The 23,554-nt window shown below is 49.6% G+C and overlaps 6 protein-coding genes and 1 non-coding gene across 13 annotated transcripts; 3 read left to right on the top strand and 4 right to left on the bottom strand.

Moving 5' to 3' along the window:
- Positions 1 to 658: 658 nt before the first annotated feature.
- LOC101762613 (ATG8-interacting protein 1) lies at positions 659 to 3,825 on the bottom strand. Of its 4 annotated transcripts, none has more exons than XM_004954378.3 (3): positions 3,669 to 3,825; positions 1,838 to 2,679; positions 659 to 1,208 (listed from the first exon to the last, which is right to left on the bottom strand). In XM_004954378.3, the coding sequence occupies exons 2-3, from the start codon at positions 2,663 to 2,665 to the stop codon at positions 1,194 to 1,196; spliced, it is 843 nt and encodes a 280-aa protein (XP_004954435.1). In that variant the 5' UTR covers positions 2,666 to 2,679; positions 3,669 to 3,825; the 3' UTR covers positions 659 to 1,193. The 4 variants fall into 4 exon arrangements, with proteins under 4 accessions (XP_004954435.1, XP_004954436.1, XP_004954434.1 ...); XM_004954379.3 differs by having other exon boundaries at positions 659 to 1,152; XM_004954377.3 differs by having other exon boundaries at positions 659 to 1,109.
- Positions 3,826 to 4,315: 490 nt separating this feature from the next.
- Positions 4,316 to 7,201, bottom strand: LOC101762213 (mediator of RNA polymerase II transcription subunit 36a). Its single transcript, XM_004954376.3, has 7 exons — positions 7,090 to 7,201; positions 6,709 to 7,016; positions 6,085 to 6,180; positions 5,923 to 6,000; positions 5,663 to 5,839; positions 4,794 to 4,862; positions 4,316 to 4,701 (listed from the first exon to the last, which is right to left on the bottom strand). The coding sequence occupies exons 1-7, from the start codon at positions 7,106 to 7,108 to the stop codon at positions 4,528 to 4,530; spliced, it is 921 nt and encodes a 306-aa protein (XP_004954433.1). The 5' UTR covers positions 7,109 to 7,201; the 3' UTR covers positions 4,316 to 4,527.
- Positions 7,202 to 7,357: 156 nt separating this feature from the next.
- TRNAL-CAA lies at positions 7,358 to 7,441 on the top strand. The gene has a single exon. It is a non-coding gene; the product is annotated as a tRNA-Leu (tRNA).
- A 555-nt stretch (positions 7,442 to 7,996) lies between these two features.
- On the bottom strand, positions 7,997 to 9,915 carry LOC101772349 (protein DETOXIFICATION 34). The gene is made up of 2 exons (XM_004955233.3): positions 8,584 to 9,915; positions 7,997 to 8,382 (listed from the first exon to the last, which is right to left on the bottom strand). The coding sequence occupies exons 1-2, from the start codon at positions 9,706 to 9,708 to the stop codon at positions 8,299 to 8,301; spliced, it is 1,209 nt and encodes a 402-aa protein (XP_004955290.2). The 5' UTR covers positions 9,709 to 9,915; the 3' UTR covers positions 7,997 to 8,298.
- A 284-nt stretch (positions 9,916 to 10,199) lies between these two features.
- LOC101761532 (protein DETOXIFICATION 35) lies at positions 10,200 to 12,268 on the bottom strand. Of its 3 annotated transcripts, none has more exons than XM_004954375.3 (3): positions 11,181 to 12,268; positions 10,606 to 11,107; positions 10,200 to 10,530 (listed from the first exon to the last, which is right to left on the bottom strand). In XM_004954375.3, exons 1-3 carry the CDS (start codon positions 12,062 to 12,064, stop codon positions 10,447 to 10,449), a joined length of 1,470 nt encoding a protein of 489 aa, XP_004954432.1. In that variant the 5' UTR covers positions 12,065 to 12,268; the 3' UTR covers positions 10,200 to 10,446. The 3 variants fall into 3 exon arrangements, with proteins under 3 accessions (XP_004954432.1, XP_004954431.1, XP_022681296.1); XM_004954374.3 differs by having other exon boundaries at positions 10,200 to 10,539; positions 11,181 to 12,262; XM_022825561.1 differs by having other exon boundaries at positions 10,200 to 11,107.
- Positions 12,269 to 15,875: 3,607 nt separating this feature from the next.
- LOC101760740 (probable E3 ubiquitin-protein ligase RHB1A) lies at positions 15,876 to 19,067 on the top strand. Of its 2 annotated transcripts, none has more exons than XM_004954372.2 (6): positions 15,876 to 16,022; positions 16,909 to 17,050; positions 17,530 to 17,704; positions 17,780 to 17,914; positions 18,436 to 18,545; positions 18,699 to 19,067. In XM_004954372.2, exons 2-6 carry the CDS (start codon positions 16,985 to 16,987, stop codon positions 18,726 to 18,728), a joined length of 516 nt encoding a protein of 171 aa, XP_004954429.1. In that variant the 5' UTR covers positions 15,876 to 16,022; positions 16,909 to 16,984; the 3' UTR covers positions 18,729 to 19,067. The 2 variants fall into 2 exon arrangements, with proteins under 2 accessions (XP_004954429.1, XP_022683088.1); XM_022827353.1 differs by having other exon boundaries at positions 17,768 to 17,914.
- A 548-nt stretch (positions 19,068 to 19,615) lies between these two features.
- Positions 19,616 to 22,161, top strand: LOC101761146 (calmodulin-binding receptor-like cytoplasmic kinase 2). The gene is made up of 3 exons (XM_004954373.2): positions 19,616 to 20,211; positions 20,325 to 20,747; positions 20,837 to 22,161. The coding sequence occupies exons 1-3, from the start codon at positions 19,971 to 19,973 to the stop codon at positions 21,481 to 21,483; spliced, it is 1,311 nt and encodes a 436-aa protein (XP_004954430.1). The 5' UTR covers positions 19,616 to 19,970; the 3' UTR covers positions 21,484 to 22,161.
- Positions 22,162 to 23,554: the final 1,393 nt, after the last annotated feature.

The raw sequence follows: 23,554 nt of genomic DNA, 5'->3' as shown, positions 1-23,554 counted from the left end.
CTCACAACTGCAGTTTATTAGCAGGTAGTTGAGCATTTGGGGGTGTGGTTGGTTGTCCAGGGATGAATGTGCACTGTACCATGTTATGAGATGACTTCTTACTCCGGTTTTTGGCGCTTTCTTGATATGCAAGCTGCATGCTCTTAAAGAAGACGCTAATAGTCTAATGAAGCAGAGCCGGGCCGAGGCTGGGCTTGGCTGGCTTTCCTCTATTTTTGTTGTAGCTAGTAGTTTCTTGTCTTGAGTGGCTGCAGTTGGACAAGTTGACTCCACCAACTTTATTTAGGGTTTAGGGGCATCAGTGCATAACGCGTAGCAGTGATTGGCACGCCATTGTTTAGTCTTGTTCCTACGTACACGCCATTGATTACAAGATATGATAATCCCTCTGCCAATATTCAATTTCTTTTCCTTTTTCTGTTTCTGGTAAAAGCTGGATAGCATCTCTAGTCCAAGCATCATTCGGAGCAACAAGATGGGGGACATACATGTATTGATCATTGATGTATATCCTCCTCCTACAAACAACCACAAATCGGTAAAGCCCAGTCGACGACCCTTTGTGCCACTCCAGACGACGCCCAGAAAATTTTGCTAAAATCCCCGGCATTTTCTGCAATACACCGATGGGCTGGAGTCACAGTTGCACGCCAAAGCATAGGAATACCAGACCGTAGTCATCATAATTCATATGCATGAGCAACCCCAAACAAGACAGACACAGTTAATATGCATGGTGGGTACACAGCACAGCAGTTGATGCCGGTGCGGAAGGAAACCACTGGAGGTTCGATGAAATGACCGAAAGAAAAGGGCAACCACACTAAACTCATAATATTTACATATCCAAAAGGGGTTTTGGAATTTACACAGCCATCAAACATCCTCGAGCCTTCTTGAAACATTTTGCTCCAGATTTGCCCTCATGCTCTTCATTTTGGGCCCCATGTCTCGAGCAATATGGATGGATCCAGATGTCGATGATGGGTTTACCAGACTGATCACATTCCGCTTGCTCGGGCATGCCCATGGATACCGGGACTTGGGTGATTGCCAGCAACAAGGATGTCCTTGATACGGTTTAACGGTCCAACTGCATCATTGATTTTCTGGAATGAAAACAAGAGTGTGCTTTCATTAGCACTCAGCAGCCTGATGCAATTGAGAAAACATGTAGACACATTCTGCTTTCATTAGCACTCAGCAGCCTGATGGAATTGAGAAAACATGTAAACACATAGCTACCACAGCAGAAACACTAGCACGCTAGTAAATAAAATAGATAGGACTTGGCACAATCAACATATTTCGAAATTCTGGAATCGTAGCATGTAAGATGCGCATGCCTAGTGAATTCCTCATTACTGGCAAGTACAACTTAAGCAACTTATGATGAAGCAGTAAGAAACAAATATCAGAAAACAGGGGAAAAAAACCAACAGGCTGGTTTGACTCAGTTCTGCAATGGCACATCAACAAAATGCAAACTATAGAATGGTTATATAATCCAAGAACAACAAAGTTAATTGGACATACTCCATAGCTACTTAGTCCTTGCCAGAAATAGACATTTACGCTCTTATGAACACGCCCTATTTTGCAAACAGGTATCCACATTTAAGTTGATATTGCATGTTCACATCAAGAACACTGCAAGTACCTGGTTATAAGGACAGTAGCTAAGGTGGACATAATCAGATGAGGATAAACCAAGTCTTTATTTGTGTGTGATTTTAGACAAATTTCATGGTCACTGGTTATAGTCATTACAGGCACTCCTGGGTCGTAGTCAACATGCTTCCTGTCGCTAGAAATAAAAGGTGTGTTTTGTAATTACCTCCTTGTTGCAAGAAGGTGGCTGTTTCCCCAGCTGAAGTTGCAACTTGCCCTTATGCCAGCGGTGCCCAAAATATGCCAGGCCCACCAAACCAGCAGCAGCAGCAGCAGCAGCCGCAACAATAGGCCAGAAGTTGTTGCTTTCCTTTGCATTCTTGTACAGAGATAAAATCTTCTTCTTCCACCATGCATCCCGTGGGCCTGAACCATCAGGTTTGTTCTGTTCACCAGATGAAACGACCTTTGATGAACCGGTTTTGGGGTTCACAATATGCAGAGTTGACTCCTCAGTTTTCTTCTCATTTCTACTCTCCGTAGCTGATTGGCCTAAATCCTTTTCAGCCTCAATTGAGCTGTAAATAGGTGATGAGAACCCAACCGACTCTTCCCCGACCAAACTCATGCCCTGCAATGCTTTGCCATCATCAAACTCCATATCACCCAAGGAAACATTTTTCCCTTTGTCCAAGGATGGAATACTGGGTAGGTCACCCTCCAATTTATGCTTGCAAGTTTCTTGGTATTTCTCTTCATCACCCTCGTTAGAAACTGCATCTTGGCTGCAGAGCTCCTTGTGCGGTCCTTTGATGTCTGCGCCTATGAGGAGGCTCTCAACTTCACTCTGGGACACGGAGAAATGGCCAGACATCAACAGGGCAGCTGCTGAATCATCCCCTTTGGTGCCGTATTTCTTAGCTTCAGCCTCCTCAGAAGGTTCAGATCTCCTCGGTGCAGGTGCAGCTGCGTATGCTGATGCAGTGAGTTGCACGACTTCCCAATCATTCCCACGTGGAGAGGTCTGCTCGGTGCCACTCTGGTCAGGCTCCATCTTCTTCTTCTTCTCTGTGATCAAATCAGGGAATCCAATTAGTAGAAGGCTATACATGTGAAAAGGAAATTAGGTTAGAGTCTTAGAGAATGCAACATGCACATCCTTTGCAGTGCAGATCTCTATAAAATAGAAGCTGGGGCAAGTAGCGGAAGCAGTAATAATGTTTCAAAAAGAAGAAAGGTTAGGCAAGGTTTGCCTGCAGAATTAGAACTTGAATTGGAATTTGAAGTTGAATCTTGATAGAAGGAAAGTGGTGGGCAACGGACCGAATTTCTCTTACTGCTCCAACAAAATAGCCACTTGGTAGAAATGCGGATATCTAGCAGCAGAGTACATGCAGTCCATTCAGGCACCCTAAGGTATTCAGAAAATGAAAACTTGTAGATTTCGTCATTGCTGGTGGTAGTAGCTGATGAGTCTGGAATGGTGTCATGTAGCAAAAGGGCAGATTCTGACACGCCATTGACGTCTATTTGCCCATCAACCATAGGTCGTCGCAACAGTTTATGAGTTAGGATAAAAGTATGTGCACAGTGTGTACAGACCACTGGTTGGTACAGATTTACTTGCACCGCCACGGCAGAATGGAAATCGAGTAAAGGTAGTAGCAGCACGACGACGATACGGGCGAGGCAAGCAGTAAGTCAACCATATACTTCCCCACTATGCAGCAAGCAGCACAGGCGATTGATTATTAGCAGCAAATAAAAGGAGACTGCGAGCACCAGAACGACGCCGACTGGTCGAGAGAATCAAAAGAGACTGGGGGCGCGTATGAATCCAAGCCAACAAACAACCGATGAAGGAGGCGGCGGGATTCCACAGTTGGTTGATGCATGGGGGAAGGGGAGGGAAGGGAGGCGGGGGATCGGAGCGCTGCAGGAGAGGGGATCCCACAGTTGGTTGATGCATGGGGAAGGGGAGGGGAGGGAGGCGGGGGATCGGAGCGCTGCCGGAGAGGGGATCGGGAGGGTGAGGAGGGCTCAGCAGCCGTACGTACCAGCGAGGAGGGGAGGGGCGGTTGCTTCTCCGCGGCGGCGATCGCAGAGGGGAAGAAGGCGAAGTGGGGAAAGGGAGAGCAGGCAGCCGATCAGGATAGGAAGAGATATTTTCTACTGACTGACACCGCCGCCTCAGACATGACGGGACTCTAGGCCCATCCCTTTTCCGGGCCTGGCCCACTGGTTGTCACCAGTTGCTGCCAGTGCTAGGCTGATCTTTTACTTCTTTTCCCGTTAAATTAAATTTTATTTTACTCCAGAAAAAAGAAAAGGTAATGGTATTTGTACTGGGCCTTGTTTAGTTCCACCCAAACTCCCAAATTTAACACTATGCAAAAAGAAGATTAGTGCTACAACAGTAATTTTGGACATCCAAATTTAGGGCAACTAAACAAGGCCCTGGTTGCGTTACACTCCACTCTCAACCGGAACGGAAACGAAACCCCCCTTCTTGCATGCGAAAAGGAACTTCACTCAACACAAGCAATCCTATAGCTCCAAAAAGAAAGCAACAGGCAACAACAAATCCATGCCCTGCGTCGCGTTTCTGACGGCCAATGCCTACCATCTGGCTACAACCAACAATTTGAAATCCTTGTACTCACCACATACCAGAAAACGCCCGTGACCAGTGAAGATTGCATCAAAACAGAAGACCATAGCTACTGGAAACATTAGGCGCACCCAAGAAAAACAACATCAACAAAGCCACGACTATCTCTTGATTCGACTAAATTGCTGCAAACACAGCACAAGTTCAATATAGCTGCTCCAAAACCCCAACACTTGCGAAAGTTCTTTCTCCGGGATACAACATATCATCTAGTAGTGCAAGCATCAAACACCATCTCTTCTTTTTTAAGTAGCCTTTTGCTTCTTGGGCATCCTGTAGCCACCAACGACGCAGGCGTGGTCGCGCTCAAAGGGCTCCAGGGTCACCTGCTCCGATGGCTTGAACTGGTCAGCCTTCAGCTTCTCCACTTCAGCAGCAAACACAGCCTCAGCAGGCATGGTGGAGTCAATACAGTTTGCCTGAACAAAAGGATTTCTTGTCAGATCAGTGCAAACCAACCACAAGTGCGTACTAGCATTTTGCTGACAAGGAATCTGAAGCTGAAAAGTACCTTGATAGATATCACAAAATGGCCACCATTCTTCAAGAAGTATGAAGCATTAAGGGCTAAGATCCTAGCCTGCAGTATAGAATAACCATAGAGCATTCATAAGCTGTGCATCAGTTACACTCGCAGTTCTCCCAGAGGGCCATCACAATGCCATGAAAACCTGATAATTATACTAGTATAACTAGATATCTAAAGTTAACAACCAGCATATCTGTAGCCCCCATCTTCTTTTTTAATTTACAGTAAAAGAAACCATGAATTAGCACGTAATTTCTCAACCACACTCAATAGCACAACAATCACAGGCTTGCAAAGGGTCAAATTGATGTATGGGCAAATAAAAGAAATACAAATAACACAAAACACCTTTAAATAAGGGAAAGCTTTAAAACAAATGGCAAATGCACACAACAAATGGAGAAGCGAAGAATATGCATCCATTAAATAAACAAAATAACAAAGGAACCCAACTCAATAATGATCCTTGTGCTGTCCACAACCAAAGAAGTCCTTAGACCTATTTGACATGGACCATGACGCACTAACCTTCCAAATTGAATGTTAAAGTAAAACAGGCTGCACCAATCAATGTGAGAATCAAGAAAACAAAAGTCTGAAGCACAAATTGAAAGAAAGAAGCTTTAGGCATTGGGTAGATGGACGCATCAGAAACTCGAATTTGCATCATCCGATTGATGTCCTGAAGGGGAATCCGAGTATGCTCATCACTTGCTTAGACCCAGTATCACCCCCAAAAAAAAAGCAGGGAACACCACAAAAAGACTCAAATAATAATATCCAACGGTCACCAGAGGTTAGTAACAATGATAGAAACAAGCATCAAATATAAAATGATAAGACAGGTATACCTGGTCAGGCTGTGCAACATCAGAGAAGATAACATCAACCATGCCAACCAACATGCGGTACCTCGCTGGGTGCCTAGCATCCTCAATAATGGGGATCACATTGGTTCTCTTCTTTGCCATATTGACAAGATCCCTACCACTCCTGTGAGAGAACTCAACAGCATAGACCAACCCATCCTGCCAAAGCAAACAATTCTTTCACGACAACAAACTAAAACAAGCCATGAATCAGTAACAGGTTCAGGTGATAGGCAACTCACAGGTCCAACAATATCAGACACATGGGACACAGTTGTGCCAGAAGCAGCACCAAGATACAGCACACGAGTACCAGGAGCCTACATAATGAAAAAAAAATCAGATGTAAACTTAGATAAAAGCATAAGAAATAATGCACTCCCAAGTTAAGCGAAGCAACTTACAATCCAGATGTTGTCAACACCACCAAGCACAGCAGCAGCAAGCTTGGAACGGAAGGGATTCCACACCCTGTATTCAACCTTTGTCCCATCCTCGTTCTGTAATGCCCAAACAACCATTTACAGAAAATGAGACATTTGCACAACAGAAGCAGGTACTATTGCACTAGTTCCGAGAAGTTCTTGATGATCATAGATGAGAAAAGGGAAACTAAATCTATAAAAGCATCAATGGGCATAATCGCATCAGAAACTCGAATTTCCATCATCCATTTAGATGCTCTGAAGGGGAATCCGAGTATACTCGTCCTTTACAGAGCCCAAGCTCCAAATATTGTCAGGAATGCATAGAACGCCAACCCTCAGTTAAACATGATTCTTCTCAATGAAAGCTATAGGCTACTTCTCTTAATTTCTTTCAGGGTATAACACATAAAGGATCACTAACACAGTAGAGCGACAAAATCAAACTACTCGCATGAATGTAAATCACCTTATGTGCATAGATTTAAAACGAAATCAAAGATTGAGCAAATCACCTCAGTTAAACTTTAGTTCGCACCAACAATATCAAAAGGTTTGCACAAAAGGAGGGACATGAAAGAATAAGCAAGAGTAAGCACTGACCTGGACGGAGACGCGCTTCTCTGAATAGACGGACTCGCCAGGGACCATGTTCTTGGTGCAGAGCGCGTCCTCCTTGGACTTGGAGATGAAGATACCGGCGTGCTTGTGCGCCACCACGACGGCCTTGCTCCCGCCCCTCATGCCTCCACCGCGACCACCCCTCATGCCTCCACCGCGGCCTCTCGGAGTCCTACCACCTCCACCTCTGCCACCCCTGTCACCTCTCCCACCTCTACCACCGCCAAAGCCACGGCCCCCGCCGCCGCTGCGGCCGCCACCATCGAATCTACCTCCCCTACCGCCGCGTCCTACATAAAGCGAAACAATAAGCCAGGCTGCAGCGAGCGACCGAGCGAGAAGGATAGGATTAGGGTTAGTTACCTCGCGCTGGTGGCCTCATGGTTCCGAGTCGACGAGGAGCTTGAAGCCGCCGCCGCCGCCGCCGCCGAAGGGGAGTAGGGTTTAGGATTCTGGTGGGGGTTTAGGGTTTGGGAAAGAGATGGGCGGAGAGGAGATTTTTATAGAGGAAGAGTAGGGTTTGTGTCTGATCAGGACCGTTGGACTGGAAGATTCCGAGTGGACGGTCAGATGGCACACGCGGAATGAAGTTATAGAATAATTAAGTAAAATTCATGAAATTTTCACACAGGTCAGGATGGCCGAGTGGTCTAAGGCGCCAGACTCAAGTTCTGGTCCTCTAACGAGGGCGTGGGTTCAAATCCCACTTCTGACAATAATTTTTTTTCGGTCTTCTTCTTCTTCGTTTCCCTTTTTCGGTCTTCTGACAGCAACCCACCCCCACTCTTTTCTACACTTATTTATCATTTTATTTACATCTATTTCTCTCAAGTCCGTTCATTTCTTTTTTCCTACTACTGTCTTTAGAGGGGTTTGGGAGGCAACATCGGATGTTTGACAATATATACTAATTACAAAACTAAATGCACAACCTCTAAGCTAAATCGCGAGACGAATCTATTAAGTCTAATTAGTCCATGATTAATGATGAATTAATTAGGCTAAATACGTCTCGCGATTTAGCCTAGGGGTTCTACTATTAGTTTAATAATTAGCTCATGTTTAATCCTTCTAATTAGCATCCGAACATCCGATGTGACAGAGCTAAACTTTAACCCCTGCTATCCAAACACCCCTAACAGTTATTATTGTCATAAGTCTATGGACCATGGTGTATATGTACTTCATTTTTCTTTTGAACAAAAGAGGACCAAAGTCATATTGACTACGCGGTTATCTTGGAATTGAAACCTGCATTCCCGAAAGCTCAAACTGGACGACTCGACCTCTTGCGTGGCTAGCTCAAATTGTTGCATGCTATAGATATGAAGCTCATAGATTTGCTGATGGAACATCATACCCACTGTGTGACTAGGCTAAATTAACATTTCTGTCTAAGACGCCGTTGCTAACACAATTGGCGTACACTGACTGCAGTCTTCTTCCTTCCCTTCTTCCTCTTCTTCTTCATCATGTTCTGGCTGGACGCCTGGACGGGGCGGCGAACTATTTCAGCCTAGGACAAGCTAAGTTAGACTGATCGACGATCTCCATCCATTCATCTATACTTAGCTAGATAACCACGTCCTGATCCGTGGTGGGAAGCTTTTGGTGCTGCCCACCCCATATTCTGACTCTCTCCAACGCCAGCGACGCCTGAAACCAGCATATCTATGCATCAGCACATTGTTGATACCATTGATCATGGTTAATTAAGGGATCAAATTGTAGATCCTTTTAGCTTTTCTAGATTCTTAGATGTTATTATGTATCCAGATATACACTACATCTATGTATGCATAGTGAAAATTAGATACAAAACGACGTACAATTTGGGACGGATGGGTAGTAATCTACCTCTGCTTTCCAGTCGGTTCTCCAGACCATGTATGTGAGGATGGCCGTCTGCAGCGCGGTGCCGCAGAGCATGCCCGCCCAGATGCCCTGCACTCCGAACCTGAAGAGGTAGCCGAAGATGAACCCCAGCGGGAGCCCGAAGGCGTAGTAGCACCCCAGGTTGATGTAGGCGACGACGGCCTGCCACCCTCCGCCGACGGCGACGCCCGAGATCACGGGCTGGATGCTGTTGAGCACCATGGTGACGGCCAGCAGGTAGGCGATGTTGGACACGGCCTTCTGCAGGTGCCTATCGCCGGTGAAGATCACCGGGAACCGCTCCCGCGTCGCCAGGATGAGCGCCATGGCGGCGAGCCCGAACGCGAGCGACTGCGCCAGCACCACCGCCACCGCGTGCTTGGTGGCGCGGGGGCGGCCGGAGCCCAGCTCGTTGGACACGCGCACGCTGATGGCGGCGCTGAGGCCGATGAAGAGCATCCCCTCCCACCCGTTGATGTTCATGCAGATGGAGATGGAGTCCACGGCGATCTCCGCGTCGTCCAGGTGCCCCGTCAGCACCACCAGCACCATCATGTACCAGATCTCCAGGCACAGCATCACGGCGGATGCCAGCGACAGCTTCACGAACGCCCACAGCTCCCTGAACGCCGCTCGGGACAGCCCCGTCCACCCGTCGTCCCGGCACCACCCCACCACGTAAGCCACCTGCGCCAGCGACGCCAGCCACGACGACACGTCGTACGCCGCCGCGGCGCCGGCCACGCCCCACCCGAGCACGGACACGAACAGCGCCAGCAGGCCCACGTGCGCCGCCAGCGCCGCGAACCCCACCCACGCCAGCACCCCCACCTTGCTCTGCGCCTGCAAAAACTTCTGCGTCGGGAAGTTGATGGCCAGCGCGAACATCTGCGGGATGATGCCGCGGGTGAAGCTCCCGGCGGCGGCGGCCACCTGTTCGTCCTGCCCCAGCAGCCGCAGCACAGGCGCCGCGAACACGTACAGCGGCGTCAGCAGGAGCGCCGACGCCGAGAGGACGATCCAGGAGCGCTGCATGTACACGCCCAGCATGGCCACCTGCCCGGCGCCGTAGGCCTGCCCGCAGAGCGTCTCGAGCGCGCTGCCCATGCCGAGGAGGAAGCCGAAGGAGAAGTTGGACACCACGGAGAGGCCGATGGCCACCGCCGAGAGCTCGCGGTTGCCGATGTGACCCGCGAAGATCTGCGTCGACGAGTTGGTGCCGTACAGGCAGATGATGTTGAGGGCAATGGGAGCGCCGATCGCCCACAGACGGCGCGACTCCTCCCGGAACACCGACCACGCGCCGCGCGCCGACCGCACCGCCGGCGCGTCGCCGTCCTCGCCGTCGTCGTGCGCCGCCGCTACTACCATGTCGGCGGGCGGGGGCCTCTCGGTGGGGCCAATGCGCGGGCTGCGGCCCCTGAAGAGCAGGGGCTCCGTGTGGCCGCCCATGACGCCGGTGGTGGTGGTGCGGCCCCTGCCTCCGTTTGCCGTTCTGGGCGAATTTGCTTTTCTTAGCCTGGAGCCCCTGGACTGGATCCTAGTTTGTTGCAACGTTCTAACTGCAATCGCGGGCATGGATGATCTGCAACAAACTCTAGTCGCATCGCATGAAACGAACCTCCTTTGATTTCTATTCAAAATACGGTGATCGTTACATGCATTGCATTTTTTAGCCCAACTGAATTCAATTTGCCACGGATTTAGCGCAGCGGCGCCTTTAGTTCCGGTGCACAAGGATTTGCACTTTTCTCGTGTTCCTAAATCCCCGCGTGTTGCCTTCATGTAAGCTCTGTCTTCCTCTTTCTTCATCAAATGTATAGGAGCTTCCTGTGAGACGCCTCATCACACTCGGAACACTTCCTTTGTTCCCAGATGCTCGCTGTCGCAATCGTCCTCCCCTCCCCACGCCCGGATGCGCTCGTTCGCCTGCGCAGCCTGCAGGTTCGTCGCCAACAAGTTGGGGGAATTGGCAACTGAATGAAGAAGACGAAGAACAAGTACCTCGGCTTCCCAGTCCGTGTTCCAGATGACGAGCAGCAGGATGACCGTCTGCAGCGCGGTGCCGCACAGCATCCCGGCCCAGATCCCCTGCGGGCCCAGCCGGAGGAAGTACCCCAGGCAGAACCCCAGCGGGAGCCCGAACGCGTAGTAGCATCCCAGGTTGATGTAGGCCACGAGCGCCTGCCACCCGCCGCCGATGGCGACGCCGGAGATCACCGGCTGCACGCTGTTGAGCACCATGGTCGCCGCCAGCAGGTACGCCACCTTCCCCACCGCGGCCTGCATCTCCCGGTCACCCGTGAAGAGCGCCGCGAAGCTGTTCCGGTAGGCCAGCACCACGGCCATGGCCACCAGACCCATCGCCAGCGACTGCGCCACCACCGCCGCCACCGCGTGCTTGGCGGCGCGCGGGCGGCCGGACCCCAGCTCGTTGGACACGCGGACGCTGATGGCGGCGTTCAGGCCGATGAAGAGCATCGCCCCCCAACCATTCACGTTCATGCTGCCAATCATCGACTCATCATTAATTACAACATCTATTTATATTACTCATAAATAATAACCAACCAACGAACCAGATGGAGACTGATCCGACGGCGATCTCCGCGTCGTCGAGGCGGCCGGCGATCACGACGAGCACCATCATGTACCAGATCTCGAGGCAGAGCATGACGGCGGAGGCGAGCGAGAGCTTGGCGAAGGCCCAGAGCCCCCGGAACGCCCTCCACGACAGGCCCTCCCATCCCTGCCCCCGGCACCACCGCGTCACGTACACCGCCTGCGCCACGGCGACGCCCCACGACGTGACGTCGTAGGCCGCGGCGGCCCCGCGGAGGCCCCAGCCGAGGGCGCCGACGAAGAGCGCGAGCATGGCGACGTGAGCGGCGAGCGCGGCGAGACTGATCCAGGCGAGCACCGCCACCTTACCCTGCGCCTGCAAAAACTTCTGCGTGGGGAAGGCGACCGCGAGGGAGAGCATCTGCGGGAGGAGGCGGAGCGTGAAGTCCCCGGCGGCGTCGGCGATGCGCTCGTCCTGGCCGAGCAGCCGCAGGATGGGCCCCGCGAAGGCGTAGAGCGGCGAGAGGAGGAGCGCGGAGGCGGCGAGGACGAGGCAGGAGCGCTGCGTGTAGAGGCCCAGCGCGGCGACGCGGCCGGCGCCGTAGGCCTGGCCGCAGAGCGTCTCGAGGGCGCTGCCCATGCCGAGGAGGAAGCCGAAGGAGAAGTTGGAGACGACGGAGAGGCCCACGGCGGCGGCCGAGAGCTCCAGGTTGCCGAGGCGGCCCGCGAAGAGCTGCGTCGCGGAGTTGACGCCGTAGAGGCACAGGATGTTGAGGGTGATGGGCGCCGCGATCGCCCACAGCCGCTCCGCCTCGCGGAGGAAGGCCTCACGGACCTCCACGTAGGTCCTCGGCGCCGCCACGTCGTCTTCGGCACTCTTGACGAGCAGCGGCGCCTCCATCGTCGTCGTCGTCAGCAGCGGCCTCTTATTCAACTATGCGCTAGCTAGCTAGTAGGTAGTTGGTTGATGATGATCGAGCAGCTCGCCGGCGGCTAGCTGCTGGACGGCTCTTGCTTGCCGAGACCACCGGGGGTACATATAGGTGGTGATGCATGGTACGTGTGTCGGCTACCACCCAGGACAGGATGACGAGTCCGTCCAAGGATGGGAGGGGAGCGGAGCGGGCGTGAGGGCGCTATTTCCGGTGCTCGTCGCGACGCAAGCGCCCGGGTTCATCATTTCATTTCGTTCATGTGCGTGGTGCATGTACAAAAAGGGCAAGTTGTTGGTGGAACATGCAACGTACAATGTCATCTCCTCCTCCTGTAGCAGCCGCGCAGGGAGGCAGCTACCATTCCAAATTATAGGTCGTTTTGATTTTTTAAGGTTCATAAATATTATTATGCATCTAAACATACACCATATCTAGATGCATAATAATATCTATGAACCTAGAAAAGTCAAAACTTTTTGGTAAGAGGAGATGAAGGGGATACTTGCATTGGTGTACTTTAAGTTATTTGGTTTCTAAGGCCCCGTTTGGTAGGGCTTCTCAAAGTGCTTCTCCACCGGTTTTTGATGAAGCCCTACCAAAGGGTCAATTTCAAAACGGCTTCACCACCAAAGCCGAGGAGAAGCCGCAAAATGGCTTACACTAGAGAGGAGAAGCCGAAAAAAGTGGCTTCACCGGCTTCTCCTCTCTCTCCAAGCATTAAGTGATCATAAAATTACATATATTGCCATTGAGAAGCCGTTTTACCAAACGTTTTGCAAAATGGCTTCAGCTTCACTAAAAAAGCTACTCCACCGAAGAAGCCGAAGCCGTTTTATGAGAAGCCGAAGCTCTACCAAACGGAGCCCAACTCTTTAACCATTCTATCAAAAGGGGTTTTCAAGTTGACCTAACGAGTTAGCCATGGTTAGATATGCACATTTAAAAAATCCTAGCATTAGGTAGTAGACCAAAAAGTTCAAAGGAAAGTGGGGAAATGGACAAGGACTTGAGTGGATTGAATTGGACATGTTCTACTTTCATCTACCGTCGATCGTCACTGTTTTTGTATGAACTATTAACGGTGGAGTTAGTGTATCGAAGTTCAAGACCAAGCTGGAGGCTAATGTTGAACGGTGGAAATGTAATATAAAAATTAATTATCCGAACTTGGGAAATACTCCATGCATGCATGCATGTTGCATATGGATACATGTAGCAGTAGCAGCTAGCTAGCGGCCATTTGGATAGCCGGCCGACGGAGATGGACGTCAGTTCGTTGTCTGCTCTAGTCATGGAGGACGATTCATGATTCTAGCTGCAAAAGCAAGGACACCGAAATCTTGCTTTCGTAGCTAGAATCATTTTAAAGTAACTAGCTTATCCTAAATATCGTATAGGTTAGTAGCTTCGCTTTCGTCCTGTCTGTCACTGCTCGCCCCATCTTGTTACTGTGTGCTTGCTACATCCGTCTGTACGTGCATGTGCTCCTGAATGGGAATTATATTCCTGATCGATCCTGTCCTGTCATGTTGCACGCATGTTGAAGGTAGCAAAACTCGATTGCATCTGTATGTTGCGCATCATTGTATCCATGGTGCGCCGTTGTCGCAGCTGCATGCTTCCGTGTAGTTTGTTTTTGAATTAGGGTCAGTTTAGTAGAGTTTTTTTTTTTTGCCAGCTCCAACTCCTCCCGACAAACACTGTAGTGGCGCTGTTCACTTTAGCTGGTTTTCTCTCTCCTCTCCCTCCCTCTTACAACAAAGGAGGAGCCAGTGAAGTCACAAATTGTGGCTCCGGCTCCTTTGATACTACAGTTCCGCGTCAATAGGATACTACAGTTCCGCGTCAATAGAAGGAGGGGAGTAAAGTGACCCTTAATATCTATCGCTTCTATCCATGAGCTAGCTTAGGTGTATGCAAACTTAGCGTATCTATTGAGTTTAGCTAAGGAAAATAATGTTATTTGATTGCACGCGCATAGAGACAAGTTGCACTAGATAAATAAAGTGTTGAATAATATTGATGACAATATTTGTTTTGCATTATTATTGTACTCGATAGTCCTTAGTTCATCTTATTGTGGCATAATATTCTTTAAGATACATTAGTACGTATTACTTAATACATCCTAGTTATAGTAGCGCAAACCAACCCATCGTGTGAGCCAGGCCTGTGGGAAACACTTCCTCGCTGCGTTTATGGTGAGCTATCTCTTAAGCAATGCAAACGTTCATGCAACCAAACATATGCCTCACCCGCATGCTTCACCAGAGCGTGGCTACAGGACATGTAGCAAACCAACGAAGAAGTCGTGTATTCGTAGTGACGAGTATGCTTACATTCACCGTATTTTTCAAAAATAAAATGATATGCATATGCACGTGACTCTCTCCTTCTCCTTTGATGTTAAAAGGCTGCTCGTGTCGAGCCCATCTCAAAAGTCAAAAGGAAGAAGTTGTTATAAGCGTGTAAACAAAGATCACGGGTTGCTTAATCCGTGGACCTCCGTCGCCATTACGCAGCCTAGTTTATATAAGATATACTAAAACTCCTAGGTTTGGAGCAACCTCACGCATCTTGACCTCACATGGGACCCATAGTTCAAGTTGGATCCGCATACTTTCTCATGGGACAGGTACATCATTTGGTGGGATCTACGATACATTGAGTGTGTCCCATAATCTTTTTAAAGAAATATGTGTTTTCTATTATTTTGGTATGGAAAAGTATAAAATATATTTAATTATTTCCTACGTATAAAAATAATAACTAAACTTTGTATACTATGTTCACATGCAATAGCCCTACTACTTTCAAAAACTTTGCTTTCACTTCATAAACTCACAAGATATGATTGAATTATTCATCCGTTGCTAATTTTATCTTACTTCTATCAAAACCAAGAATCAATATAACATAGCATGTCAATCCATCAGCTATATATATACTAACACCCAGAAATCAGTGAATTTCTAAGAAAAAATTATGCAATGCTCGAATGACCGTTACGATAAACAATAGTTTTAATTAAATAGTGGATGCGATTTAATTTTAGATTATGTTTTCTTTATTTATTTAGCCCAATGCATCGATGTGATGCTACTTGATTTGATTGATGCTAGTAAAATAACAAATTCGTATTTCATTATTACTGAGATTAACATCGGCTTTCGTATACCTGACCAGTAGCGTTCAGAGTGCGTTCATCAGTAGTGGTCCAACTGCCAGCCACCGTCCAAACAAGAAACTCCAACAATCTCCATCGATCGTTTTACTGTTACTCCTCGGGTTGTTGATTCCATCCAGGTTCGTCTACCTCAACCATCGTGATCTGGCTGTCAAGTCAGAAAAGTCAAGGCCACGTCGGCATCGCACACGCACAGGCCAACAATCCCAACCAACTTAAAAACGGAAAAGATGGATGGAGGACCCGACGTTGACAGCCTCGTCCCGTCCAAGTGGCGGGCCCACTGTCAGCGAACTGGATGCGTCCACGTGTCCTGTCCCCGTGGCAACTCAATCCTTCCCTTCCATTCTCACGGGGACACTCCATACCCTTTTGCAAAAAGAAAAAGAAAAAAAAGCCAAGTTCAAGTACACAGAGGGATCTGATTCCCTATAGCTGCATATAGTGAATGACACGTGGGTCCATCAACAGTTAGGCCCACAGGTAGCTAGGAGGAGCTAGTCCCAACTTGGTGGAAAAAGTCTCACCCTTTAGCCATCTTCCCCCCCACTTAGACGGTCAGTCTTATAGAAAACCCCCTCTGAATTCCCGGAATCACCGAGCACGAGTCCTCTCTCCAAGGAGGAGAGGGGAGAGAAGGCAAGCAAGCAGGGCAGGGAGCCCAAGAGCTCGCGCGACTCCCGAGGCGATCGAGGGAAGCGCCGCCACTCCTGCTCCCCTTCCGTAATTCGTCCTCGGTACCCACTAATCTCCGCCTTCCGCTTCGATCCTGCGCTGTTCCGGGCTGATTATCAAGTGCTTTCCTGCTTAATCTCTTGGGGTTAGTCTTGGTTAGAGCATCTGCTTTCCTGGTTCGTTCTGTGGTGCGCTGCACAGAATCTCCTCCTTGTAGCGGCGATTGCCTTGAATATGACCATATCCCTAGTTCCTTTTGGGTATCGCGTAGTAGATATATTTGTTTCCGCTTAGATTTTTTCCCCGTCCAATTAGGGAGTGGTTTTGTCGTTGGTGTGTTAAGCCATCAGGGGTTGGCTGAGTGGACTGCTCGCCTTGGAAGGTTTCTTGTGTTCAAACAAAAACCCTGTTAGGAGGTTTGCCTCTTTTGTTCTGATCTGTGATAGCCTTTCGAATACCTCCAGACAGTAATCTGTCAAGTTCAGAAGAGTGAAATTATTATGCAAGTAATGGTTCCAATCGTGTTAGCATAACTAATCTAAGGACTACTGATTTGTGTGAACCAACAAATCTGTTTTTTTACAACCACTAGGTCCAATTTGTCCGTGCAAAATTTCCTGAATTTTCACTGGATATAATTCTCTCCCATGGGATTGTTGAAAAATTCCTGCTTCATGGCTTCCCCAATGATTATTGTGCTCTTCAATTCCGGTATCTATTAGTTATTAATTAGTCGGTATTGGGCCGCAGTTTAAATGATGATATTAAGAATCATCTCCATGACTCCATTATAGCTAACCATCAAGAATATCTTAGTGAGTATTGTTGCAGTAGTTTAGCTGTGTGTTAGTACTTTCTGTATCATCCTGCGTACAAGTGCACCGTTTTCTATTTATAGCAATAATTTCCTATCATTCTTGCACCAACATAGGTTGTTTATTTGTCCAGGGATATGAACGGCGGAACTTCGGTTTTTAGCAGCAGCTAGAGGATAGTTTGGAGTAAGCTTTTCATTCAGGATACAATGGGTGGCTGCTGTTGCTGTTCATCAAGAGCATCTGAATCAGATAGAGCTCCAGTTCATATCTACGTATGTAAAACCTGCTTTGTCTTACTTACGTCTTGCTTTTTCATGTCAAAAGATCCAGCTCAATCCTCAGAATGTATTTTTGTCACCTTTAGCTATTAACTCCAAAGATAATCTGGTTTCTACTGTGTCTCGCACATGCTTTAATTGTAGCTGACCCAGATTGTACTTGTCTGTCACTTGTATAGGCTAATAAGGATGCTAAAAGTTTAACAGCTATATTTCCGTTCCGATGCAACAGGAGGAATTATTTTACTTGGATTGTGAATCTCCCTGTTGTTGGTTTTAGTCCTCAACAATTCAGCAGTACAAACTCTGTCAATAATATCACAGTTGCTGTAGTATAGCTTATGTGATGGTCGCTTCTTTATGCAAAAAGGGGAGAAAAAGAACATGATTAAATCATAAGCTGACTCAGCACTAGCTTTGTGTTTGCACCTAACTTTCATTCTGTTAAATTAACTTTCCTTTGCCTTATCCAGCATCGACAAAATCCTGAGGAGCATGAACCCTTGTCTTCAGCCTTTGATGGAGCATCTCCAACTTCTGCTATAGTTGCAGTTGACACAAATCTTGATACATCCACTCTTGACACTTACCGAGCACCACCTGCACCTTTGCCTTATGATGTTGGCCTGAAGGTTGCAGAGAATCCTGGTAAAAACTGACTAGCTGTGGGCATGACTGATGATAATTAACCTCTCATGACACTGATTTCAGATCCATTTGCAGATTTGGAAAAGTCAGACATTAAAACCAAAACTGAAGGGCAGCAGTCCCCAAAGGTGGGTGAATTTGAGTCATGCGAAAAAGGTACCCTCGAGGATAAGCCTGATGAGGAGGATGTTTGTCCAATCTGTCTTGAAGGTTTGTTTTTTCTGATCATTGATTGTAACAGCAACTCATTATGTTGACATACCAGGATTCTGAAATACCTTTTCTGTTGGATGCTATCTTTACTTGGTCAGTTTTTAACTTGTGAAACTTCACGCACAAGCTTTTGCTATTTTAGTATTTTTACTGTAGACCTGCATTCTTATTGTTACCAGGCTGAGAGTTATATAACTTCTCCTAAATCCTAATTCTCATCTGCATATATGCATTCAGTTGGATGAGACATGAAGTACAGCTACATTTGTGAAATAACAGGAGAGTGATACATTACTTAAGATCTGCCAGTTAAACAACTGCTGGTGTTGTGAATTTGTCTGTTAGAAGATGTAATATCTATGCATCCTTTCTTCATGTATTTTGATTTTCTGCATATATGATTTTCTGCTGTGAATGGTACCCTGACTAATTTCAGTTGATGCGTTAACTAATGATACAAAGCTAATTTTGCTGAACTAGAAGATTCCACTGACAAGCTTTGTTTGTCTTTCCACCAGAATATGATGAAGAAAATCCCCGTTCTATCACCAAATGCGAGCATCATTTCCATCTCTGTTGCATTCTTGAATGGATGGAGAGAAGCGATACTTGCCCAGTTTGCGACCAGGTTAGTACACCAATTTAGGATGTTTATCTCTCTGTCATTTCTTGTATATGGTTTTCAGTTGAAGCATGCTGCTACAGCAGATTAGATTATTTGTTAAGAACGTTTTGGTGCCCTTGTCTATCTAAAAGCTTGATGTACTGTTGTATCTCGCAGATAACTCTGATAGATGAGATGTACGAATAGCATTGTTGACTGTGGTGGATCCATTCTTGGTGGCGGTGTCTGTTGAGTTGGCTTGACGCTAGGATTCTTTTGGTGAGCAAGTACTCTGCTCTTGAGATGGGTGGAGACGCTGATAGGATGAATTTTGGGAAATAATTTATAGAAGAAAATGACATGGATTGGGTTAAAATTATCTCTGTTCTGGTTACCTTTTGTGTGGAGCCCTGCTGTTCACGACAGCTGGAGGGTTACCCAGGTGCTAGATGGCAAATACATGTATCCACCACTGCTGGTTGGTTCTTTAGTGAGTTGATGAAAGTTAATACCCTGAAATTTGCTCCCTGGTTTTCTTTTGGTTCTTGAGAATTTGTGGCGTGTGTTGGTTCCTTGTTTTATTTCCGTTTTAGTGGATGTGGAGATCATTGGAATTGGAAAGGTGATAGGGAAAATGCATAAGGTTCCTTTGTACAGTAGTCCAAAAATGTGACAGGGGAAAACTGATTAATATCCTCCCAACCATTTTGAGAATTCAAAGGGAATTCTTGTCATGTCGTTGAATATTTGTTTGCTTCTGGCTGACATCTCTAGTAAAGTGACACGTGGCAGATAGAGTCTCATTTCTGTCCGGGTCCCTTGCGCTTGGAAGGCCCTTGCTGTAAAGCTTGTTTCTTTTTCCCCTGGTCATCTTATAGTACGCTTATTGAAACATGCGACACGGGCTGTGCGCATAGTTTTGTCCGCTGGGAGATGTGTTGTTGTTGGAAGGCTTTTAGCTGGTGTTGCTATCGTTGACTAAACTAGATATGGCAGATGAACCACCTGGACAGCAAGAATACAACAGTGTATGTATTGGCGTGTCTTGTATGTGCTTGCTTCCAAAGAAAGAAGAGCTAATACAATACTGGATGGAATTTTCCAAGAAAATGACTCGCCATGGCTTTGTCAGGAATACATTACACATAGGGTGTTGTTGCAGAGAGAAGGGGTCGTCAGTGGACTCTTCGGGCACCCTCACCCAAATCTCAACTGGGACGAGCCAACGACTCCCCCGCCCCGCTGCCTCTCGTCATCAGCGTTTGCCGAGTCCACCCGTCCCCATGACGCTGCCACCGCCGCTCGGCTTGTATAGCTGGCCGGCATTGGATGGACACGCCTCGACCTTAGCCAGCGCGCCAATAACATAGCAGCAGCAGCAGCCGAGGTCCACGCGACCGCGTCTGCCGATCCCGGCCGGCCGGCACAACGCGCGACTCCGTCCGGAGCATGGACCGCCGCGGGGCCCTGGCCCCCTCGTCGTCCGGGCGCCGCACGCCGGAGCACCACCGCTGGGCGTGGAGCCCCGCCTGGTCGCGCCCGCTCTCCGACCGCTCATCCTCCTCCTCCTCATCGTTCAGGTCCCTCTTCCGCTCCATCGGGGTCTGGTTCACCTCCCTCTCAACCACCTCCTCCATGAAGCGCCGGAGCAGCAAGGAGCCGGCGGTTGACGTGATCAAGAAGCCGCCGCGTAAGTCTCAAGTCCTCGCAGCTCATTGATTGATTGATTCATTCATCAACTTGCGCTGCTACTGTCATCATTACTAATTAATTGATTCCGCGACCGCGACCGAGCGATCGCAGTGCCAGCGCCCACCGGCAAGCCGTCCGCCCGCGGGCTCTACCTGTCCAGCGGCGGGGGCTACCGGAACGGCAGCGGCCGGCAGCAGCAGCGGCCGTCGTTCCAGTTCCAGAGCTCCGTCTTCTCCATGGATGAGATCCTCCGGGCCACCAGCAACTTCTCGCCGGCGCTCAAGGTCGGCCAGGGCGGCTTCGGCGCCGTCTACAAGGGCGTCCTCCCCGACGGCACCACCGTCGCCGTCAAGCGCGCCAAGCACCGCATGCACAACCCCCACGTCGACATCGAGTTCCGCAGCGAGGTCAAGATCATGGCGCGCATCGACCACCAGAGCCTGGTCCGCTTCTACGGCTACATCGAGTGCGGCGAGGAGCGCATCGTCGTCGTCGAGTTCGTCCCCAACGGCACCCTCCGCGACCACCTCGACAGTAATTAACAACCTTCATTCTCCTGCTTATCAAGCTTAATCGGATCCATCGATCAGCTAATTAACACCAGAATCATATCGATCGATCAGGGTGCAACGGGCGGTTCCTTGACCTCGGCACGCGGCTGGACATCGCCATCGACGTCGCGCACGCCGTCACCTACCTCCACATGTACTCCGACCACCCCATCATCCACCGCGACATCAAGTCCTCCAACATCCTCCTCACCCACTCGCTCCGCGCCAAGGTCGCCGACTTCGGCTTCGCCCGCCTCGGCGCCGGCGAGGCGGCCGCGCACGTGACCACGCAGGTGAAGGGCACGGCGGGGTACCTGGATCCGGAGTACCTCAAGACGTGCCAGCTCACGGACCGCAGCGACGTCTACTCCTTCGGCGTCCTCCTTGTCGAGCTCGCCTCCGCGCGCCGCCCCATCGAGGCCAAGCGAGAGATGAAGGAGCGCCTCACCGCGCGCTGGGCCATGGCCAGGTTCATCGCCGGAGCCTCCGCCGACGTGCTCGACCCGCACCTCGCCCGCACGCCCGCCGCGGAGCGCGCGCTCGAGATGCTGCTGGAGCTCGCGTTCCGGTGCATGGTGCCCGTCAGGAACGACAGGCCCGCCATGAGCGAATGCTGCAAGGCGCTCTGGGCCATCAGGAAGACATACAGGGACATGCTCGCCGCCGACGTCACGCCACAGCCCTCCGACCTACCCACCGGCGACCTCTGGAGGATCTGATCTGAAGATCCTTCCGTATTATTACAGTATAGTGCGTACATCCTTTTCCCATCCCTTCACTCAACTGATTTGGTTTGACTGACATCAACTCTGCTCTGCTGTAAATACACACGAAACAGTTATTATGCATTTATAAATGGAGTTGCTGAGCTTTCTTCCTGAGCATCTTCAGAACTTGCTCCACCAGTGCTTGAACCTTCTTCGCAAGTATCCGTATCCCCCAATTGCTGCAAGAAAGAGAAAATGCAGCGACCCCGATCAGCATGGCAAGTGTTCGTTCAGGTTCAGGAATTCGTTGTCGTCGTCAGGTTCACAAGTTTAGGTGAGCCCAATTTCTGAAGACATCGAGTACAGGTCCCATCCTGTATCACCTCACCTAAGGCCACCTCCGTATCTCAGTCTCATCCCAGTGCCACTGCAAATCTGCCAAACGCCTTGAAAATTGCTGGATTCTTGCCTCTATTGTGGAAGTTCGAATCTGAATATAGAGAAACTGAAAGATTGAATGACAAGGCGAGGCGGTTCCACTATAGCACTAGATTTCGTCTCTAGACAATGAGATGTCTTTCAGTAGTAAATTGTTTTGTGTAAATTAGGAATCTGAAGGACTACAGCTTGTTAAGAGACACTGGAACCTTGTGATCCTCATGAAACAAAAATGTAAACTTTGGGTGCAAATAGCATCGGAGCACTGCCTGCCTGGTTGCCTCCCTGCTAGGCTGCTAGCAGCCGTTCGTCTAGCGGCTCATCGTACGAGATGCTGCTCCAAGCCGCCTCCGCGCCGGCCGGCACATGCCTGCAGATGTCCCGGGGAGTTGCAGTTGCAGCAGAGCTCTTGGGCAGAGCTGAGCCGAAATGCTTCAAAGCGGTTGGGAGGAGAGGGAGGGAAGCCAGAGACCGCGGGAACTCGGCGGCGCTCCGGCGAGCCGCGGCGTGAGGCGGGGGCAGCGTTCGTCAGATGCCACCTGTGCGGTCGAGATCGACTGAATACAGGCGCGCTCTGCCTCGTCAGAAACAGAGTCGGAGGCCGGAGGAGGTGGCGCGGTGCTCCGCCGGCTCCGGCGATGCAGACTCTGATGAAATCTGATTGAGCAATCTGTCCACGCTGTAATCAATCTTTGCGCCATTCTGACTTGTTAATTGTCATGCTCTCATGCCATCGGATTGCTGACAGTCCCAAAGGTTCCAGGCATTGTTCTTGATTTCGATCTTTCCCGATCGTTTCTGAGAGGCGCTGACCATCGACTCATTCGCGAGGGTTCGCGCTCGATTGCAGTAGCCCGGCGGTCCATGCCGAAGCCGCGGAGGCGTTTCCCGCGACGTTTCAGGTCGCCGAACTCGGACGCCGGAGGCCGTGGTACGGTGGTCCGCCGTCACCGTCTGATCAGGAGAAGCAGAGCAGCACTGGCGACCTGGCCGCCGGCCAAGAGCCGCATCTGCACGCGCCGCCTCGAATGGAGGATGTCCTGGGTTCAGGTGAGCCCAACTTCAGAGCCGCCGTGAAAATTGATGGATTCTTGCCATGCTAAGTTGCTGTCGTGGAACTTGGAACCTGAATACAGAGAAACTGAAAGATTAAATGAGAAGACGAGACTGTTCCAGGCTAGCCGTGGAATTTGTTGTTAGACAACGAGAGGCTTTCAGTAGTAAATTGTTTTGTGCTGAAGGACTGCAGCTTGTTAAGAGACACTAGAACTCATGAAACAAAATGCAAGCTTTGGAAGGAGGTCCTCCACGCCGGGGTCTTCCGCCGAAGCCGGCAACGACATGGAACACCTTCACGCTGTCGACGGGGTCCTCCATCTGGGGAATGATGCTATTGCTGGCTATGGAAGGAGGAGCGGGATGGGGCTATCATATATTCATATGCCGCGCGAGCTTGGAGGGGTGATCCGTCGCCATCGGCGCCGCCGCGCCGCCGGCGACTGGACCGGGAACGAGGAGGCCCTGTGAAACTTTTGCAAAAGAATAATCGCGATCCGCCGAATATATGCACAAACCCCCCCTGGATTTTGCAGATTAGTCCTCTCTTGCGCCCGCTATCCCGTTCCCGTCCGGCAACGGCGACGGC

This window comes from Setaria italica, chromosome I (genome assembly GCF_000263155.2).
Source record: "Setaria italica strain Yugu1 chromosome I, Setaria_italica_v2.0, whole genome shotgun sequence".
In the NCBI taxonomy this organism is placed as follows: Eukaryota; Viridiplantae; Streptophyta; class Magnoliopsida; order Poales; family Poaceae; genus Setaria; species Setaria italica.
This window is presented reverse-complemented; position numbering and strand designations above follow the sequence as displayed.

Excerpts from the sequence above, each read along its gene's own strand:
- LOC101762613 (XM_004954377.3), bottom strand. The coding sequence starts at position 2,665 with ATGGAGCCTGACCAGAGTGGCACCGAGCAGACCTCTCCACGTGGGAAT. Across the intron at positions 1,110-1,837 it reads CACCTTCTTGCAACAAGGAG|AAAATCAATGATGCAGTTGG; the intron begins GTAATTACAAAA and ends TTTTCATTCCAG.
- LOC101762213 (XM_004954376.3), bottom strand. Across the intron at positions 6,001-6,084 it reads GTGTTGACAACATCTGGATT|GCTCCTGGTACTCGTGTGCT; the intron begins GTAAGTTGCTTC and ends TTCATTATGTAG. Across the intron at positions 5,840-5,922 it reads TGTCTGATATTGTTGGACCT|GATGGGTTGGTCTATGCTGT; the intron begins GTGAGTTGCCTA and ends TTGCTTTGGCAG.
- LOC101772349 (XM_004955233.3), bottom strand. The coding sequence starts at position 9,708 with ATGGGCAGCGCGCTCGAGACGCTCTGCGGGCAGGCCTACGGCGCCGGG. Across the intron at positions 8,383-8,583 it reads GAACCGACTGGAAAGCAGAG|GCGTCGCTGGCGTTGGAGAG; the intron begins GTAGATTACTAC and ends TGCTGGTTTCAG.
- LOC101761532 (XM_022825561.1), bottom strand. The coding sequence starts at position 12,064 with ATGGAGGCGCCGCTGCTCGTCAAGAGTGCCGAAGACGACGTGGCGGCG. Across the intron at positions 11,108-11,180 it reads GTCGGATCAGTCTCCATCTG|CATGAACGTGAATGGTTGGG; the intron begins GTTCGTTGGTTG and ends GATGATTGGCAG.
- LOC101760740 (XM_022827353.1), top strand. The coding sequence starts at position 16,985 with ATGGGTGGCTGCTGTTGCTGTTCATCAAGAGCATCTGAATCAGATAGA. Across the intron at positions 17,051-17,529 it reads GAGCTCCAGTTCATATCTAC|CATCGACAAAATCCTGAGGA; the intron begins GTATGTAAAACC and ends TGCCTTATCCAG. Across the intron at positions 18,546-18,698 it reads CTTGCCCAGTTTGCGACCAG|ATAACTCTGATAGATGAGAT; the intron begins GTTAGTACACCA and ends TGTATCTCGCAG.
- LOC101761146 (XM_004954373.2), top strand. The coding sequence starts at position 19,971 with ATGGACCGCCGCGGGGCCCTGGCCCCCTCGTCGTCCGGGCGCCGCACG. Across the intron at positions 20,212-20,324 it reads CGTGATCAAGAAGCCGCCGC|TGCCAGCGCCCACCGGCAAG; the intron begins GTAAGTCTCAAG and ends GAGCGATCGCAG. Across the intron at positions 20,748-20,836 it reads CCTCCGCGACCACCTCGACA|GGTGCAACGGGCGGTTCCTT; the intron begins GTAATTAACAAC and ends TCGATCGATCAG.